Genomic DNA, 20,857 nt, shown 5'->3' on the forward strand with positions numbered 1-20,857 from the left:
AAGTATGAACCAGCCTTCAAGCTTTTAAATGTTTACCTGGGTTGAGGAGAAGCCACCATGCGCATTCCTCTGTTGTGTCAGCCACTTGACGATGGGCAGCGAGTATGCAATGTCCCCGAGGGCGGTGTACGTCAGCAGGGCATACGCTGTCATCTCCACCTCAGCTGATGTCACGGTTTGCTCCAGGTCACCAACGTGAGAGAAGAAGGGGAGAGTCTCCAGTGCCTCCCCGCTCAGACGCCAGTAGGTCAGGCTATCTGCGGATCAGAAGCCATGAAAAACAAAGTCAGATTTCAGGAGCTATATGCGATGTATGAAATTCAGATCTACATTAATTCCCAAATGATACCACTGCCTTTTGGAAAAAAAACTTTAGATAAACCAATGCAGAACTCTTTGGCTGCAATTTGAATGAGTTGTTGACGTATGTTAATACGAGTATTCTCCTGACAAGATCTGTTGGTGAGCTAGGGCTTACTTTCTGTTAAAGCCAAAGTTAACTCTTACACAAGTAGAGCCAAGTTTTTATTTATTCCACTCAAAATTTCATCCCCACATGAAACTCAGTAACAACATCAAGAGCTTCTCAAAGACTGAACCCCTTGCAAAGAGCAGACACCTATGCGGTGTTGGTTATTTGAATTCAATATGATTAATGCACAAGAGGTTTCCTCATATGTAACCCTGCGGCACAAATGCACGCACCTAAATGATGGCTGCAATATAAAGGATGTATACTATCACTGACCATTAAACTGAGGTGACTGACCACTGTACTCCCATTCCAAATGTCATCTCACCTTTTCTGATTGCCTTAGATGTCAGTACCCTGACTGCGATGGCCGCAAATGGGCTGTTGCGCAGGGTCAGGGCATATGCAGTCAGCGCCGCTGTATAGGGGTCCACGATGGACCCAACGTTGTCCTCTAGGAATTTCTGAGCTGTACTGACGGCTGTCTTCTCTTCGTCTGTTTCCACGCCTGATTCCATCAGGGCCACAAGGACGTAGGCCGTGAGAGGCAGGCGAGAGTTGCCTTGAATGCCACCCTGAAGTGCAAATGAAATGTTTCCAAAACTCTAAATTACAAAAATACTTTATTGATAATTTGAGACAGGTAGGAGCTAATAGTAAAAAAAAAAAAAAATTGCCCAATTGTCAGCTACCTATATCTCCTAATCATACTTCATCGAACCTATTTTTATTTCCTTTCATGGATCTGTGTACATTCTGTTCCTGAGGTAACACCTCATTGCTTAGATATCTGTGATTATAGCTTCCTGTGACCTTTAGAATGTTCTACAGAGTTAGTACGGTACACCAAAATTAAGTGCAATGGCTGAACAAAGGTCATGATTGCAGAGAAAGGTCAAATACAAAGTCTTGCCCAGCGATGAGAAATGAGTATATGCAATCAATACCATTATACCCAAAATGACAACTTACATTGCCTTTTAATACTGAATCTTATCTACAACTATATACTGAGCATTGCCAGCCCAAAAAATGCAGTCACAAACAATCGCTATACTGGTCGATTTTATTTTTTTAGCTCGAGATTAACAACAAACAATTCCACTTCACCTGGATGTCTTTGTTGAGAACCTTGCCCACCGGTGGGAAGGATCCATCTTCCTGCTGGTGAGCAATGATCCACTTCTTGCTCATCTCAAGCTCCTTGGGGTCGATGAAGATGAAGCGACGGGACTGGGCAAAGGACTTGAGGACGAAGGCGGTCAACCACATGCTGCCTGAGGTGTCGCTCTCCCCGAAGGCGCTGTAGGAGCCTGAGTGACGTCGGTAGGTCAACTGGCGCTGATAGCCTGGGGGGGGGGGGAATAGTAGAAAGCATCGTTTATAGTGTAAGAAACAGCTTAGGTTCAATGTGATAAAAAAATGTGACTGATTGAATTGAATTTGTCAGTGATCTCACGATATAAGACACCAACTGGAAATGCTTGAGATATTTGGCTATTAATTTTGGCTATTAACTTGAGCTTTCAAGGCTGAAATTTGCAGTTTTTTAAATCAAAAATATCCAATTATTTGATATTCACAGATAAAATTTCACTTCTTGAAATTGCAATTATTTTGAGGTTGGCACATTGCAGAGCTGGCTAACATTAGTCCTAATGTTCACTTGAGTGGAACGCACTCCTGTTTTATGACAAACAGCCATCTTACAAGCTGTCATAATCCTCATCTATAAAACAGTTTTTAGATATTGCGCAGCAATGCAAAGCTCCATGAAATCAACTGCAAGTTAGTTATCTTACACACGGCATAAATTATGCCCTGTTTGAGAAATAGGCAACTAGAAATGAAAATTAGCGTGTAAATCCTTGCCTACCTTGAACGAGGAAAGTGTTTGCTTCAATCTCCGTCTCCTTGTCCATCTGGTTGGTATGCTGCAAGTAGTGCATGACGTAGACGATAGGAGCAAAGTGGATCATGTTCTGCTCTCCACAGCCAAACGGAAGTCTGATCAGGTTGTGGAGGTTGTTCAGGGTGGGACCCATGACGTCGCCTGAGGTAAGTTTAACAGAAGTAATGAGTGTTATTGGTAAAGATCAAAACATAGCACTGGCTCAGTTTAGGTTGACCATAGTAGCTGAGGGCAAGAGCTGAAAATTGTTTATAAATGGGGAAAAAAGTTAGTTTATCAACATGATTAATATATTTAAAGTAAAGTCATCAAAGTTGGTAAATTGCTTTCCAAGTCACTTTCCAGTAATGCAGCAAATATCAGAGAAATGTCTGCAGAATGTGTGAAATGTACTGTCCATTAGTACGGTACCATGACAAGTCACAAGGACCATTAGGACAGATGATTGTTGAAATTTGATATTCATGTACATTTTTCAATTCTAAGATTTAACAAATGTGAAAAAAAGGAAAGATAACTTTTAACTTTCAACATTTCAAAACACCTTATACTATAAACTCCAAACTGATATAATACTTTCCATATCATGGTGATATGTTCGCCATATCTTGTTATATCATGTTAGGCTAAATATGTAGTCTTCCTTAATTCATTCAACAAGCTTACCAATAACCACAGCTGAAGCCCTTTCTGAACCCTGCACATGGTTCAGAGGTAGAGACAGGGTGAATGCCTCTCGGTAGATCTCGCTGCTACCTGAGCAACAACAAAGAAATGTAGCACACGGTTGGCTTTTATACCGTATCATTATCGTTACTGTTTTACAATCGAACTACTCGGAAGTGTAAACCATGAAATGGTGGAGCAAGGATTTTTAAAGGGATTTGGCTAAGGTTTTGAAGTCAACAGAGATCAAAAACTCCACACAATGAATTGCAATTTGCACTAAAATGCTTTCTTGGGGGGGAACAAACATTTTTCCAGTTGTTTTTTTTTTCCAAAAGGAAAGGACTTGGTCAGCAAACTCAACCAGTCTTCCAAAATCTACCCATACAATGTCAACAAGAATGCAGAATTGGTCTTTCTCCTAACTTAAGAACAGCAGTGCATTAGGAAATAAAGCTACGTTCAAATGTTCTTTACAAAAAAAAGCATTTGGAATTGTATAGTATCTAAGGTAAACTTGAAAGAACTGGAAATATTACTTGTGCAATCTACCTTTTGCAGAGAGGTCACCAATGAAAGTAAATGTTGCGCAATGAGATTGAAGGCAAAAAGCAGAGTCTAATAGAGTTGTAGCCAACTTTAGTCCAATCACAAGTAAGATCACAAGTAACAGGGGATAAACAAGGACAAAGGAAAGTCTTTTGTCACAGAAGCTTAGGACATGGCTTGAGACTGACTGAATTGTGATGGACTTGGGAGTTGTAAGGACTGGATAATAAGTCACTTGCTGATGACCTACCCTTTTTCTTCCAGATTCTGAATTCTCCCAGTGATCCCAGTCCTGTGGTGAAGCCGATGTACTGAACTTGCATTGGATTATCGTCCTGCCAGCTCATAATGACTGATTCATTGCTTGGGACCTCTCCATGCCCGATCTAGTGAGAAAGAAAACAAAAAATCAATAGGTAAGTCTTGAAGAAAATATGGGATGGTGTCATTAGCATTGATACCTTATAACCTTCAGATCATGGTTACTGCATCCGATTTCATAGGACTATGTGGCACAGAAATTATATCAGCACACAAAGGATGATTTGCAAAAATAGGAAACCAGCCGAAAATTGTGCAATGTCTTTCAATAAATAAAATAATAAAACTGTAAAAATATGAAAGTTAGGGACTCCATAACTTTCATATGTGTGCAGTTTTAGTAGTTTTTTTAATTTATTGTTATTTTTGCAATATTTCAATTTACTTCTAAAGTTAATTCTAATTAAAGTGTCACTCTTGTTTCTGCTCCCTGAAGAGCAATTCATACCATTCTTCAGGCTGTCTTGAATAAAACTATAATCACACTAATCTTGTAAACATCTATTTCACAGATAACCTCAAATTCTGGTGCAGGAAAAGTACCTTGCTCAGGGACAAAAGTGCACTTGGGCTTTTTTTTCGGTATCAAACCATAATTTTCCTACCTGTATATTACCAGCCTTCCAGCTGATCCAGAATGCTCGGAACTCATCCCAGCTGACAATGTCAGCAGTGAGATCGGTTACCAGTGCATCACCTGAAATTCAATGGGTGCAGGAACAAAATGCAATCAAGTAAAGTACAAATTTTTTCTTTTTTTTTACCTGAAAACAGATAGAGCATACTGCTCACACAGTAGTTACATCTATCACTCTTCCAAATGTTAAGAGAAATTGTGGCTATTTACATTTTTTTTCAAACTTCATTACTTTCTGAAGCCAGTTTTAGGGGAAATACATTTTTTCCTAATCTTTGTATAGGGGCATATGGTTTTTCTTTGAATGTTGTTGGGGAAAACCCACTATGCCCCCAAATGAATGCCATCAGTGAGTGTAAACAGGAAAACTCCCAATGATTTCCTGGGTTTGGCTGATGTTTTCTGGAAATTACACTTGACCACACGTTAAATTGCAGCTCATTAAATTTCAAGACCATTGCTTTTAATTTTTGTCCTAATCCAAGGTTTGGTTGGTGTTAATAGGTGATTTCTCGTATGGGAATAATCAGGTCTTAACCTGTTAGCACCTTTACTATTCGCTGAGGAATCCATAAAACAGTGCTCAGGCGGCATGGGGTGATCAAGGGAGTACTAATAGGCAGGGTGGTTCAGAGTGGTATAAGAACTAGGCCTACTGGGTTAATGTCTTACAATGAAAAAAATGTAATGGATCCCTTTTTGTCCCTCATACTCTACTAACCCATCCTGGAGCGAGCAATCCAAGATCTTGTATTATCCCATCCTCCGAGGACGACCTCGTACAGCTGGTAAGAATCTTGCGTCGCGGCCAGCGCAATGTGCGCGTCATTCTTGGCCTTGCACATGAAGGTAAAGAAATCCATTCCTTCCTCTTTCTCCACAAACTGGTAGCTGTAGCGGTTGGGGGTGGAGATGTGCGTACGCTCTGTGGGTGAACAGAAAATGTTTTTATTTTGTTATCACTTTTTAAATTTTCAGTTCAACTAGATATTTTTCTCAGATAATTAATTCCTTTTACTAGTCATTTATGCCATGAGGTTGAGACTAACATAGATAGAGGTAGAAGAATTGACAGTGATACATACAAAGTGTAAAAATGTTGTTGTTTTTTTCGTTATTTTTATTCTATAATTTATATTATAATAAAACACCAAACAACTGATTTTTCTTGATTATTGATGACATAAATATTGTGCATTGTCCAGTTTTGTTTGAACCCCAAAACCCTATGTGGAATTTTCAAGGTGGTGTTGTATCTAAAAAATTTTAATAACTAATAATAAAAATCAATACAATATTAAAAGTATGTACCATTGGGGCAGAAGAAGACACTGTAAGCATAGCCTCTTTCTATTCCTTCAGGCTGGAAGAAAAAACCAGTCATTATTAATTTGAAATCTGAAAGTATCTAACATGGAGCATTTTGCAATGGAGTATGTAGGCAGCTATCATTAAAATAGCAAAGGTTTGCTGTAACAACAAAATGTGACTAATACCTCTTTTGAGTGTGTTTTGAACAGTGTGCTCTGTAAGTCATCAGGAGATGGACAAGCATGCATATAATATATGGTACATGTTATGTACATTGAGATGCAAAGTTCTACTTTGGGGGATGACGAAACCACCTCCAAAGTATCGGGTCAGGGAACTGACCTGCACTCGGTGCCACGATGTAGTGTGAATTAAATGTCAGATTTTTATTTAATTGAAAGGTACTTCATGGCTTCCCATACCTCAACCAGTAGGTTCTTTGTGATCTTATCCGAGCCAACAATACCCTCATTGGCAACTGGTCCAACACAACAGTCTGGGGATACCATTGCTTCAGCACTAGCTGCATGAACACAAGAACAAAATATCACATTCATTACCTACGGACACGCCAAGATAACAAAATGTATACAAAGTAAATATTCAAACTTACATAAATAACTTTTGACAAAAAGAGAAACCAAAAAGCCAAAAAACCCAAAAACACTTGCAACGCATAAAGTTTCCATGTATGTAAAAGTATATATAACAGGTAACATTCAAAATGACACCTCTGGATCCTCCACTGATGTTATTTACTCATCAATGTATTTTATGTACTGTAATTGTCAACCATATAGAAATAAATGTATGGATGAATAAATGAATTGCTCACCATGGATTTTCTTTCTTCCGAGTTCACTGAATATCAACGTCACGTAGGTGGTTTCTGTCCTTTGAGCCTGCAGACACAGCTTGTATGCCTGATGACGCTCAGTATGCATCAGGAATCTAACACCTTCTTGCACGTGCACGATCAAATCAACCTGATCATTTGGAAATAAATAAGATACTTGACTTCTCAATTGTCTCTCTCAAGCAAACTGATTTCTTCAGACCCTTGGGTATTTGAGCTTGTATACATCACAATGTTCAGATATTAATTGAAAACATTGCGCCAAAAGATTTCGGAAAAATATGTGAATTCCTCCTAAAAAGTTCCTCATACCTTTACTCCACCGATTTTTTTGTGCTTAAAGAGGTTTTAGGTTGAGGTGTTTACAAACAATGAAAATTTAGGCAATGTAAAATTTTCACATATGCATGTTATTTTAATGATCATAATTACAAAATACTTTGTCCGATTGCGCTAAAACTTTGCATTATGCGATTGATAATGTGTATGATTGTCGCCAGTGCACCAAATTATCAATCGGTCATTGCATTTCCCAGATGGGGTGGGGGAACTCTCAGAAGGGGGAGCAGAGTTCCCCCACCCTTTTGCTGTAAGATAAACCACCACCCCCCCCCAAAAAAACCACCCCCAAAACAAACAGGACACCCTTCATTTACCTGAACACATCTGTCCAAGTAGTTATAGACAGTGACTGGTACCCTGAGCTGCTCTCCCCTGATCACCGAGTACGGCAACGTGAACTCCACAAAGAAATTCTTGAAGGTTGTCAGGGGTACGGTCTCGGCCACACCCAGTCCATAGGTGGGCGACATCGCGATCACATCTGTCATCCAGGTAGTAATGGTGTCCGGAACACGCATCTGGATATGCTCTTCAGAACTTAAGGAACTGAAATATCAAAAAAATACAATTAAGAAGAATGAGAAACTATGTAGTAATAAATTAATAAGCAAATCTTAAAGTGGTGACCTGGGGGCATTAGCACGGAATTGCTTGGTAGCTGAAAAAGTTGTGCTGTGTATGGCATTGTCCACTATGAAAGTAAGTTTGTGTTTGCCACATGTGGAATCTCTTTGTCACAGGCAGAGCACACTGTCCAAAACGGTGAGTTTTCAACTGTGGTTCTTTTCTTTTCAGAACCACAAAAGAGATTTACTTTCACATGGTGCAACCAAAAACTTACTCTTATTACAAACAATTCTGCCCATTTCATAGTGTAGACAAGTCATGCACATACTTCATTGTGTATGCCTAGATGGAAATTTATTTTGTTCCTGCAAAGCAATTCCTTTATATTTATTTCCAGTACGATTTTAACCATCTGTTAGTGAGCCTCTGTTAGTGCCATGACATTTTTTATAACAAAAATAAACATGACTGAAGTTTCATCAATTGGCAACATAAATGTTGATCTGCACCAATTGAACCGTACCTGAGATTGAAGCACTGCCACATCCAAGTTTCTGGGAAGAAGGCGCGTTTACGTCTGGCATTCCGCTCCAGATCCGATAACTGGTCCCGGCCCGCACTTCGTACTGCGCTAAGTTGCACCCAGTCATCATCTGCAGACAGGAGATCAATATATCTGAGTTCATAGGAGCAATTCACAATACAGCGTGCCACCAAGTTGGTAGGAATTCAAGTTGGGGGTGCACAGGCTCAACAATTTTGAGCAAATCATGCACATCATTTGAGCTCAAACAAACAACTCTTGTTACTCACACACATACATTCTTGAAACATGTCATCCAATTGTTTCATGAAAATAATTATGCTTTTTAATTTTTGAACATGTTATTAACATCATCTTTTACTAAGCAGTTGAAAAGTCCATATTTAGTTATGGAACTTGCCAAAAGAATACTTTAAAAATGTGGACCCTTTTTAAATTCTGGGCAACCTCGCCTCCGCCCATTGTTTCTCATTTAATTCCACTAAATTCTATATTTCTTATAGAAAAATGTTTCAAAGAGCTACAGGACACATCGCCTCCAATATTTTAACGCACGACAGAAAATTATCTATTGACTGTGCTAAAAAACATAGCAGACTCAGTCTGCACAAAAGATGTTTCAGAAACTTTAACAGAATGTCTTCCGAGAATGTGGCCAAAGCCCGAGAACTTAATAACAAAAACATGGGTGTTCATTTCATTCTCTGAAATGAAAGCTGAAACACCCAGGATGAACAATCTCTGTTCAAATTCAACATAACACATTGCATAACTTTTCAACAGACTGAAAAACACCTTGCTCTTGAAAACAATAACAGCTGACAGGGACATTTACTTAACAGCTGACAATGGTTTAATCTGCCGTTTCCTGTATTCACATGCCACCTATCACTCTGACCTAGATGAAACTGTATTGTTTGACGGAACCAGCTATCAACCTTGTGGCACTGGCAAACAGGATGGGACGAGCTTCTTTAGGGAAATACCCTTAATGCAGAACACATGTGTTTGCAGACTGGATTTACAATTATCCCCTAAAGGTTCTTGCTTAAATAAGATGCACACTGGTTGATTTTTGGGCAAGTTTTGGTGACTGTTTTAATTACCTTCATTTCATTTTGCTCAGGTATCAACAACTCTAAAATGTTTTGACACACAAACAACTGACACCCATACAAATTCAAATCAGATGATTTTCTGAAAAAACAAAACCACCCACACATCCGTTTGCTACTTTCCTGTTATTAAGAAATTAATTGGTCACAGACAAACAATCTTCTGCACAAAGTTAATTATTCGCAAATAAATTTGTTTCTGCACAAAACTATAGGTGTAACACTTTTTATCATCCCTACTTTCCAAACCTCTGTTGCCAGAATTTAACTTCGATTTTTAAGATGGATTTAAATGGATTTAATCCAATTAATAAGTATTTCTGCACGATGCTTCAGTTTCAGGATCAGTAACACTTTTTGCTTACCCAAAACCACCGACTCACTGTCATGAAAGTTCAGATGAATTTTGTCGGTCATCACCTTCAACCCGGCTTCCTGTACAGAAAAAAACAACCTCACGCAGTTAACACAAACTAATAATTGAATGTGACAGGCCTTGGGTGACGGCCTGGATCTACAGGGGAATTAGGAGCTTAACTACCAGGGCTGGCTGGAAAAACACTGACAGTTCCAATTAAGGTCTCTGTCACAGTTTTCCCAGAAAGCTCCACAAGTTTATTTTGCAGATTCTTGTTGACGTTCAGCTGTTTTTGTATTTATTAATTGAGCTTGATCAGAATCAGAAACTGGCTTAAGTTCTTTAAGGGTCATATAAAAAAGGAATTCCAGAAAAGTTACTTTTTCAATGCTCTTCAACAAATTTTATTTTGTTTCTCTTCATAAATATTTTTTGGGTGTCTTAAACCCTCTGAAAAAAAGTTTTTTATATTGGGCAGACACAGATCCGCCTTATGAATAGATTGATTCATTGTCCATTCATTATCAATACTGTTTATGGGGTGGGAACCAGCCTTACCCATGACAATGGAATTATTGTCATATCGCAAGTAATTCAAGAGTGGTAAAGTTTCAATAACTATTAATGTGGGCCGAGTATTTTTTAGTCGAAGTCTCATTCAAAAGTAAAATAACTTTTGTATTGCTAGAACTGCTCATGTAATTGGGGAGCTCTACATTTTGCACAGAAAATTCTTTCGGGGGGGGGGGGGGTGGGTGCTGCAGGGTTCTTTGAAATGTTGATCAGATGCAAAGGGATTTAGGTAACAGAAAAATGGATGGGATTACCAGGCTACATTGACTGGGCAGTTCTGATAATCTGTTATGGTTTGACACTCACTTAACAGGTGGTATTGGACCGTCAACACCTCAGAGGGTTCACAGTGTCAAATTTCATTTTATCCTCTTCCAAAGTGAAACACAAAAACAGGAACTGACACTTTATGGAGGTGTCTGTAAGGCATAATTTCATTACAAAAATACCGGTAATTATTTTTTCCTCATAAAGCACACTGACTTTTCCTCTTTGGTTATTCTTTGGGCCCCCAGGGAGAACAGTTCTTAGAAAACTGATAGGGCAACCCTGGTAAAATAAAACGATAAATAAAAAAGTAAGTAAATAAATTTCTTGATTGCAAAAACATCAAAACAACAAAATCTTATTGATTTTTGGTTTTTCCTTCTAAATTTTACCATGAATGCGAAGTTGGCATCTCTGGAGCGACTCCACATTGTTGAGCGTTTACGTCGTCCAAACGCCCCTCCCCACCACGCCGTCTCTGCGGACACATCGTCTGTGATGTCATAGTTTTCCATCTCAGCAAATATCTGAAACCACACATAAAATTGAACATAATACACAGGGAACAATGGCGTTATAATCATCAAAAACACTTTAGTGACTCAAGTATAGGGCTCCACAGAGTGTAATACACATGTTCATCACTTTTTCCTAGTTCTGGAGCAAATATTTTCAAAAGGTTTGTGTTAACTTCCCAGAGAACACGCAAATTCCCACATCCTTAGATAGAGCTACTGGAACTGGTAATCTAAGAATATCCACCTTAATTTTCCGAATTTGAAACCAGATAAAAGTGCTCCTAAACCCAAAAGTAAAGTTGCAAACAAAATCTATTTTCAAAGCAAAACAAAATATTTTTCTCTAGGTTTCAGTGTTGCCCAGTATACAGAGTCAGTCTAGAATCCAGCTGCCATTAATAGGCTGGATCAAAATAACCCACAGCCATTTAGAGAAGCAAAACACTTACTTTCTCTGCCGTGACCTGGTAACCTGGACGAAGTAACTGGACGCTCTGGTCGACCGAGGCGACACATATGCAGGAGCCTGGCTTCGCACTGATCATCATCCGCATCTTTGATCCAGGTAAGGTCTCATTCTTGGACATCTCAACCTTGATCTAAATCGACCAGAAACAAGCCAAATTATTTTCATCTGAACATTACTGCCAGAGTCTATACCTCTAAAGAAATCAGGTTTGCAATATAACAACCAAATGCACCTCAGATCATTCCCCCTCGGAGGCTCTCTCATCCCAACCTAGAAATTTACAACATTGTCCAAAATCAACTTCAAACACCTCCGCCCCTATCTTCATCTCATAAATAAAAGAAACTTGATTTCTTTCTTTGATTTCACACCTTATTTTCGAAGCTTGGTTCTACTGGGAGCACCATGGTGTCAGCAACACCCTCGTCATTATCCCGCATGTAGTAGACCAGTAGATGGCTCAATGGTGCCATCCCATGAGTCACCTCAAACTGGAAGGTTGTGCGACAGCTCTGAGAATCCGATTCGCCATCTTCTGTCAATGTAGTTAGGAAGGGGGTTAATTCTCAATAAAAGTGTGAGTTGTTTTGGAAGGCTAGACATTGCACGTTGGTTTCAATGTGACAAATTGGCCAAGTAAAATTATTGCTCGGCGAATTTATCTGCTAAATAAGCCCAAATCAGCTGCCAATACAGGTCCGTTTTTTGCCTAGTAATTATTTTCAACGCTGAGCAAATTTCATTTCAATATATGCTTAGCAAATTTCTAGCCCCTGTATCATACCATTTTCAGCCATGAAGTGATCAATGACAGGATGACTACTGAAGCGTCTCCTGCGACTGCCGTCATTCCGTCCACTGCTGCTGCGTAGCATGGCATCGTGAAGTCCAGATGTCACAATGTTCCCCCTCGACATCACCTCATAGTGCATGGTGAAGTTGCACGGGCAGGTAGACTGGACTCCGATGATGGCTGTATCACCAACCTAGTGGTTTGACAAAATTGAAATTGTCAACCGACAAGATGTAAAAATGTGATGTACGGTACCACAGAGTCTGTCCTCTTACAATCATTTCAGAAATTAACCATCCCAGAACTAGACGATTCTTTAAAAGAAATACAGAAACTTAACAATCTCATTTTGTGGTGTGAACAAAAAATGGTGTTACAATGTTGGTGACTCAAATGGACTTGAGTGAGAATGTGACTCAAATTGATTTGCCCATATAAACCTAATGACTCAACTCTACTCGAGTCATGCCCTATAGAATGACTCAACTCGACTCCAGTTGCAAAATTTAGTGACTCTTTAAGACATCGTTGCTGCGTTTCACAAATGAAACAAACCTTGACATTCTCTTGGAGGCTGCGTAGAAGCAGATGACACTTGCTCGGCGAGTACCAGCTCCCAAGGGACAGATAGTTGTAGAAGTACATGTCTCCTGCATCAGCACCATCAATGGCTACCACCTTGGCCTGTATCAAGATGGATATGATAAACTTAAGATTATTGTGCAAACTAGACGCAACAGCTGCAGTATTAATGAAAGAGATTTTAAAGGGGCTTCTCTGGGGGAGTCAGAGCCTTAGTGGGGGCGTATTTTTACAGCCTCCAAAAAATAACTGGCCTATAAAGCAACTACGTGACCATTTTCTTGTAACAATGTCTTAATTTTGTTTCTTTCTCTTTAAAATATAATGCAATTTCCAAACTAAACAAACACCACAAAACACAAACAAACAGAATTGTGTAAAACAGAGTTTTTACTTCCATACAAATAAAAAAACCCAAATTTCCAATAATTTGTTCCACATTATTTATCTTTGATGAGGGGTGGAGGTCAGCAGTGGATGGGGTTTGCTCTGATTAAATATCTGGGATAAATTGCCAACAAGGTTATCCACTATAGACCCATTGTAACAGGTACAATTGCAAGATGCAGCATTTTGAACCACCTTCCATAATAATGTATCAGCTTTGTATACAAACTGATAACTTCATTAGGGGAAAATTCTAGCGAAGCTTACAAGAATCCTGCCACTCACGCCTACTCGGAATCAACTTGTCTAAAACTTCTCCCAGAATTTAAATGAGATGACCACTTTGGGTTTTTTTCCACTAGATCAAAATATACAGCGAGCGTCATCTGTCAGGATTTTTTTTTAGGGGAAGGGAGAAATTGAATGTTTACTTACATTGATCCAAACATGCCCAGAAACTGGTGGCAGCGATGGGATTGATATGTCCACAACACCATTATGCGAGATGAAGTTCTTGGAGAAGAATGGGTCTTGCTTAACCTCCGCCACAATCTCCACGGTAATGTTATTGGCAGGGCTTTTGTCGGGATAGTACAGCAAAACCTACAAGCAGTTCAGAGGTTATCATTTATCATTGGGAAAATTATAAGAAATAGAACTTGCTGGTTTCAATAGGCATATGTATATTGCACTCATACAATCAAGTTGTGCAATAACCTGCTGTGCTTAGAAAGCAGAGAAATTTTTGCCAAAATACCACGCGATCAATAGGGCTCGTCCAATGACGGCTATTTCTGTAGAAGTGCAACTGCGTATTTTATGCAATCAAGCACGCATTGCGCAGTGTCGAAAATTTTCCAAACACGCGCGCTTGTTGCTCGAAATGTGTTCGAAATACGACGCCGCCAATGCGCGTTATGCAAGTTGACGCTCAAAATTTCGATGCACGTGGATGGTCTGTAAGAAATGACGTTATTTGAACTCTAACTAATCAGCACAGGGGTGGTTAATATGTTGAAACTTTGCCATGCTTCTAATTAAATAGGCCCTAAGGTTAATCAGCACAAAGTTTCCACCTGTAATATATTTAGGCATTAAATCGTTGCCAATATGACATTCCCACGGACAATGTACCTTGCCGTGGTAGGGAAGTCCAGGCTTGTAATGCTTCCTGGAGTCTTTGGAGAATTCCAGGGACACCAGTTGCTTCTGCACCAGGCAGGACTCATCCATAGCCACAAACACATTGCCGTCGTTGCTGGTCACGCTGGCCTCGATGTGAACCATGCCCCGGAAGTGGTCCATCAGGGGTGAGGTAATCATGTCACTGATACAAATGTTGAACTTGGCCGAGCCATCAATCTGGTGAAGAAAAAAAGGAATTGTTGTAAACTTAGTTGGGCCAACAACCATAGCCAGCAGACGTCAGAGGTGGGGGTAGGGGGAGGGGAGGGGGTTGCAAGGGGCATCCCCCCCCTCCCCTTTTGGAAATTTGCTCCTTGGCCCACCATCTTTTGGATAGGCCCTCCCCTTATAAACTTTGGGCTGTACCCCTTAACTTTTTATTATTTTTCTGAATTTATTTATAAAAATGTACCACTGTCATCAGGTCCACTTGCAAATGTGGGACACTGACATGCTTAAGGCACCTTAGGGTTTTAAAACATTTTAGAAAATTTGTTACAAATAATACATTATCACTAATTACAAATGCTGAATGCTTGCATATGTGACTGAAAGTCTCAAAAAGCAGTGGGAGGTATCTTTCTGGGGTAATGAGATTATTTTTGGAACTTATAGCCTTGTTTTAATACTTCAAAGGGCAGGGATCAAGGTTTGTGGAAAAGGGGTCCAGTATTTTTGCCATTAGGGAGCTAACAAGTTGTATGGATGTTAAAGTGGCCTGTGAACATGTAAAGGCACTGCCTAGATTGTACATTATGTGATCCCCAAAGCATCCATTTTTAGTCATACCTTTTTTTTTTTTTTAAATAAAGATAGAGGAATTAGAACCCCCTCTCCATAAAAAAAAATGCCCATGCTTCAATGTGATCTCAAGGTTAACATGTGAAATCTGATTTGTGTAATACATTGTATACTTTGTATATTATTATATGCTATAACTTCCCCAATGAAGGTTATAAACTCAGAGTTTCTTTCTGGTAACTTCTGCCTCATTGGATGTCAGTGGGTCAAAAAATGAAAATGAAATATTGCAGGAATAGTCCTCACATCCATAAACATGTAGTTGTTCTGTCCCATGTAGTTGTTGTAATAGCCAAGTCCATGCAGGTTCATGTTGACAGACATCTTGCCTCGCACTGGTTTGCCAAAGATGTATCTGTTCGGAGAGACATCAGAAATAAGGTAAGGATGTTTCACACTATAAAACCATGGATTTTATTCCGAGATCAATGGAAATATGCATCAATATTGCATCTCAATTAACAACTCAGGAGTAACAACTATGAAATATTATAGTCTTTGTCAAAGTGTGAACAAAATGTTCTTGGGCTCAAAATGTTCTTTTACCATTTTTTTTTAACATCTCAAGATCTAGTTGATATATTGAAGGGATAGCCAATGAAGAAACCAAACAGGCAAACAAATCCAACAACAAACAAAATCCTAAGAAATGTGTCCCTTTTTACATTTGAATATCATTACTTCATACTTCCAAAAGCCAGTGTTTTGGTCTGCTATTTGCATGGGTTTGGAGAAAACCAAATAAACCTACACATATATACTACCAGTCTTAAAAAAAAAAACAAGTTAAAAGATAACTGTTTTTAAAAACCTACATGTCAAATCCTACAGCTACAGTAATGGTCTTGCTAAAGTGATACATAAATCAAAATGGTAACATGGAAAATATAAACATGATCCAATCTGAGAGAAAATATAGCAAGCTTAAAAAGAACCCCAAAGAGTCAGGGATAAATGTGGCTGTCCTTGAACAAATTGTTCAAGGAACTCAATAGGCTACAGCTTGTCATCCTTGGGTAGATGAAGCATTGGAAGATGAATACTGACAGGTGCAGTAAAGTATGTAAACTTCACCTGCACAGACTATCATACATTATATAAAAAAAAAGTATCAAGCAGTTTTTCTGTTTCTTTGTTTGCGGGTTGTAAGAGGTTGTAACCTTTTTGGTCTCAACGTTTTGTCTTTATTCATTGATCATGTTTATTGCAGTGTTGGACCTGTAACTGCAAATAAGCTTGTATTACATCTACACTCAAATACAGGTTGGTTCTCCCTTTCAACACACTCTTTGTGTTTGTCCACTCAATTCAGATTACTCTTTCTGTTTTAACCAATAATGTATCATTAGATTGAAATCCTGCTTTTTCAGAGAACGCCTAAACACCTCTGACCTGTGGTCCCTAAGTTCGAAGTTTTGCTGAGCTTCGCTGCAAACATTTGGCATTCTTTCATGTGCCATTGTTGATAACATCATAACTTTTCACCGGTTGGAAAAACAAACACATCAGGTGGAGGAAGATTCATGGGGGACTTAAAGCACTTCGACTAAAAGGTCCAAAACTAATAGTGGTCTAAACAATGTTTACTTGTAACGTAGTAAACCAGCATCAATTCATAGGCCTTTCATTTCTGAGAAGTGCAAACTTCCTAATTTTGATATACATGTATCTTACTATGTTCACTGCATGCTTTTGTAATATATCAACTGATAAAACATAAAGATGTTGTATGTGAGTTAAAGCTTCTCATAGTCATTATCTGGTTTCTCAAAACCTAATCAAAATACTAAGAGGTATTCTGGAGCTGTTATAAAGGGAATGTACAACCTTGGCTTTTGCTGCAATTTTCAGAAATAAGTGCATTTGGAGGATTTATATGTTTTAGCAAATATTGTTAAACTGACTTGTTTCACGTTTTTGGCTTGTAGATGCTGGAAAAACCAAGAAAACCAATTATATTCTCGTAGTCTGGTTCCCTGACGCCACTTAAGATGAAATGGAGTAATTTATAGACTATGGGGAATTGTACGGTCAGAGTATCAATTTAGCTGGCTTGTACCCGTTCACAGGTGAGTAATCAATTGCAAAGAAAATGTGGGATAATTAGATATAGGAAATGTGGAGTAGTTTTTAAAAATAACCAGTTTTCTCCACAACTTTTCTTTAAAATGTCAGCACACCAGGAGCCATAATTTTACAGGATGCTTTAGACTGTCATTCCCTAACAATCCGGTAAGGTATTTCGTGATAATTTGCAAATGTTGTATATTCCCTTTAATAGCGACTTTTGGGGTAATTGGGTAATGTAATATTTTCAGCAAACAATTTGCAAAAAATGCACATTTGAGAAATATAACTTCGACACCTAATAATCTATATGACTTAAGTACATTGTACACAATTTATGTTTGGCTGCATAATCTGCTCTGAAACTTAAACTTTCTCCCTCCACAAAACACATTTGAGTTTGAAAAAGTTATTACTTTGATAAATGACAAGCCTGCTAGCACAAATCAACTTTTATGGCTTACACTTAGTTGTGTGACCTTTACGAACAGCAGAGTCATAGAAAATGCTGCCTTGAAGAGGCACAGTGGCTTTAAGGTTGATGACCTGAACCCATAACAGAATAATTATCTCAATAATAATGGTGACATGTGACTTACCTTGCTCTGACAGTAGCTTGGCTGCATTTTGTGACATCTGCTATGTAGCTGGGTGGTTCAATAATTACTTCAAACCTGGGTAAAACTGAAAAAGGAAAGTAACGTCCATTACTTTTGCAAAAATTCAGATATTTTGGGCACAATTCAAATTTAATGCATCGATGTGGAACAAACAGAGTTTCAACTACACACAGTTGAGTGACAGTGCCTGATGTATTCTAGACAATAGTTTGTAAAACAAAATCCCAACAGTAATGTCAGAATATATTTTTAGATTTGATTATTATTGTTGGAAATTATATTCCAAATATTTTACATGATGAATGTGAAATCTCAATTGATATTTAGTATACCTGTGATCCTGAAGCCTCTGTTACCCTACATCCTAGTTCTCTGGAGTATACACTGACATGTTCACTAATCCCTTTATCGGGAAAGAGGTCAAAAGTCCACAATCTTAAAAAAAATATATAATTGAAAGCCCCAACTTATGAGCTCCTTTGCCTCTCCTTGTAATGCAAAATACCAGGTGTCAAATGGATGCTTTTGTTATTATTCACAAGCATTGCAATTCCATCAGCTGCTGAAAAATATCTCAGCCAAAAGTAATTCATCTCAAATACATGGACATTGTTGTTGACTTTTTGAAATGATGATCACAGCTGTTAACTTTTTTTGACAGCTCCTCCACTGATGATATCTCAATCTCTGAATTACTGCCGGCAGACAGGTCAGGTGTTAAACCAATTCTCAAGCAAGGTCAGTTCACCAAGGTTTTGCCACCTACGATTTCCTGGCAAGGTTGGCTATTTAGTGGATGGAGGAAGGTATCAAATGGGAATTTCTATATCCATAAGATATAAGACTGAGCCATTTCACATCTTGTGATTATACCATTCCTGTGAGGAAAAACCCTAGAGATGATTTGATGATAAAATATCTAAAGCAAAATAACTCATTCAACAGATTCTGGAGGAAATATATGTAGTTTAACTGGGTATTTCATAAAAAAAATTAGTTCATGATTTCATAAAAAAATTACTTCATGAAATTTCTTGCAATAATAACTTGAACAATGAACAGTGAACATAAATTCATTATTTGCAATGTGAATGTCTTGGGGTCACCTTAATGTAATTCCAGTCCCATTTTAGGCTTTGAATAAAAAAAACCCATTGTAACAAAAATGATCAGATTGATCTTTTATTATGCAAAGAATGCTGCAAAAACCAAGCTTCTCAGTGCAGAATCAAACCCAGTACTGTCTTTTAAATTAAAGGGACAATCCTTCGTTTTATTATTTTGATAAACAGCTAAACAGTTTTTCAAAGTTGTACGAGAAGTTGTCCAGTGACAACACCAGCAAGGGGAAAACGTGACTGAAGTGACTCATCTGTTCTTCTACAAACAGAAACAAATACCTTGAGATGTTTACCTCTTAATTTCACCAATTTGCTACATCGTGACTACTTGGACAATGAGAATCTATGAACAAATCATAAAGTCTTTGGAAAATCCCACACAAAAATGTGTAACTTCACACAGCTTCCGATTTTTGAGGGGAGATTGTTTGTCTCTAATTTCCAAATTACTCTGACAATTAGCAAAGGAAATGAGGTGCATCCACTGGGAAATTTACAAGATGAAGGATGACTTGAGAAAGAAAAAAAAATAGATATTTGTCTCCCAAGTGTCAAGACGTGACAAGTGTTTGTACTGCAGACTTTCCTCACGCATTAAGTCTCCCTATAATAAGATACATATCTTCATGTTCAACTATCTCAAGACATGAGTCACACCCTTAACAAGTTGTTTTCGCCTTCTTAAAGGAAACAACATTGGTGATCTTCTGTCAGAAGCACTCAACCCGTCTGAAACAAATATTTTGATGGGGCTCAGGATTTCGACAAAAAGTAGCTTATCAGTGGAACATGCTTCAGTGGAACTGTTTCCTCCAATTATATCTAAATCATACCTTAGTGGAAACTGTTTTTGCTGTAAAAACCTATCATTAAAAAAACACTAGATCTGTTTTTGAAATATCTGAGCTACCAAATACAACATAAAGAAATCTATGTAAAACTAATGACACTGCATTTTTATATTTTTCAAATTCAATACTTTTCCTTAAAAGCAAATGTTGATTTTTTTCATGAAAAAGAGACATATATACATACAGTACCTGAAGACTTATGCTACATTTTCTACTAAACTTACCATATTTTTGGACTTCAAATGTTTTGTTATAAGTGTGGCCCTGTACTTCAGCATAGACGGACCACTCACCAAGCATTGGCTGGTCTGACAGAGGAAAACTAGTGTTGATTATACCTATAGTCACAAAACAAAAGAAGTAGGTTTTTTTTTCAAAATTACCGCATCATTAGTTTCTTTGAGTGAGAAATTTCAATTCTGAGCTGTAAATAACATGAAGGCTTCTAAACAAAAACACAAAATGAGACGTTGACAAAGAATAACCATAACTTTAAAGATAACTACAATTATGTTTCTGCTTGATAAGTACAAAATAATGCCAACATTAAAACAAACATTTTGAAGGAAAAAACACGAATAAGTATGGCCTAAACACTGTATATGGGACAACAAATGATGTAAAAATGTAGGGCAACAACATTCATAAGAGATTGCAGGGGCCAGTGTCAAAGAAAGTACATCTTTGTTTATAAACTGTTATGTAAACACTTGGAGTGACACCACTTGTTTTTTGTTTTTTATTTCAGACGCTAGTGACCTCTGACCCCACCAGGAAGCCAATGTCGTTAATGAGGCGGACTGACACTAAATTGTTTCTGTTGACAGGCACTGCTGCTGAGTGTCTCTCTGCAAAATTAAGAGAAAATGACGCATGCCTGAATGTAAACTTTAGAGCTATCCAACAAATACCAGACATTTCCAGGTGATTTGTGTGGGCATACAGACAGGTGATAAACAAAAGGATCTGTGTT

At 38.2% G+C, this 20,857-nt stretch overlaps 1 protein-coding gene across 2 annotated transcripts in view; it reads right to left on the bottom strand.

The window, feature by feature from the left end:
• Nucleotides 1-20,857, bottom strand: part of LOC119729572 (C3 and PZP-like alpha-2-macroglobulin domain-containing protein 8) — a 41,441-nt gene that overhangs the window by 8,994 nt on the left and 11,590 nt on the right. Inside the window, exons 8-31 of one of the 2 annotated variants that reach the window (XM_038202185.1) lie at nt 20,109-20,222; nt 17,892-17,976; nt 15,472-15,580; nt 14,374-14,601; nt 13,675-13,842; nt 12,826-12,954; nt 12,262-12,463; nt 11,849-12,009; nt 11,458-11,607; nt 10,883-11,017; nt 9,658-9,727; nt 8,157-8,286; nt 7,381-7,612; nt 6,704-6,854; nt 6,291-6,391; nt 5,869-5,920; nt 5,279-5,482; nt 4,526-4,617; nt 3,850-3,985; nt 3,051-3,140; nt 2,349-2,525; nt 1,583-1,821; nt 801-1,047; nt 37-257 (exon numbers count right to left, since the gene is read on the bottom strand). In XM_038202185.1, the coding sequence (XP_038058113.1) occupies nt 37-257; nt 801-1,047; nt 1,583-1,821; nt 2,349-2,525; nt 3,051-3,140; nt 3,850-3,985; nt 4,526-4,617; nt 5,279-5,482; nt 5,869-5,920; nt 6,291-6,391; nt 6,704-6,854; nt 7,381-7,612; nt 8,157-8,286; nt 9,658-9,727; nt 10,883-11,017; nt 11,458-11,607; nt 11,849-12,009; nt 12,262-12,463; nt 12,826-12,954; nt 13,675-13,842; nt 14,374-14,601; nt 15,472-15,580; nt 17,892-17,976; nt 20,109-20,222 (3,623 nt within the window). Of the gene's footprint in view, nt 1-36; nt 258-800; nt 1,048-1,582; nt 1,822-2,348; nt 2,526-3,050; nt 3,141-3,849; nt 3,986-4,525; nt 4,618-5,278; nt 5,483-5,868; nt 5,921-6,290; nt 6,392-6,703; nt 6,855-7,380; nt 7,613-8,156; nt 8,287-9,657; nt 9,728-10,882; nt 11,018-11,457; nt 11,608-11,848; nt 12,013-12,261; nt 12,464-12,825; nt 12,955-13,674; nt 13,843-14,373; nt 14,602-15,471; nt 15,581-17,891; nt 17,977-20,108; nt 20,223-20,857 lie in introns of both variants that reach the window. The other variant, XM_038202184.1, reaches the window with a different exon arrangement.

Source organism: Patiria miniata, unplaced genomic scaffold (assembly GCF_015706575.1).
Source record: "Patiria miniata isolate m_02_andy unplaced genomic scaffold, ASM1570657v1 HiC_scaffold_21, whole genome shotgun sequence".
NCBI classification, from domain to species: Eukaryota; Metazoa; Echinodermata; class Asteroidea; order Valvatida; family Asterinidae; genus Patiria; species Patiria miniata.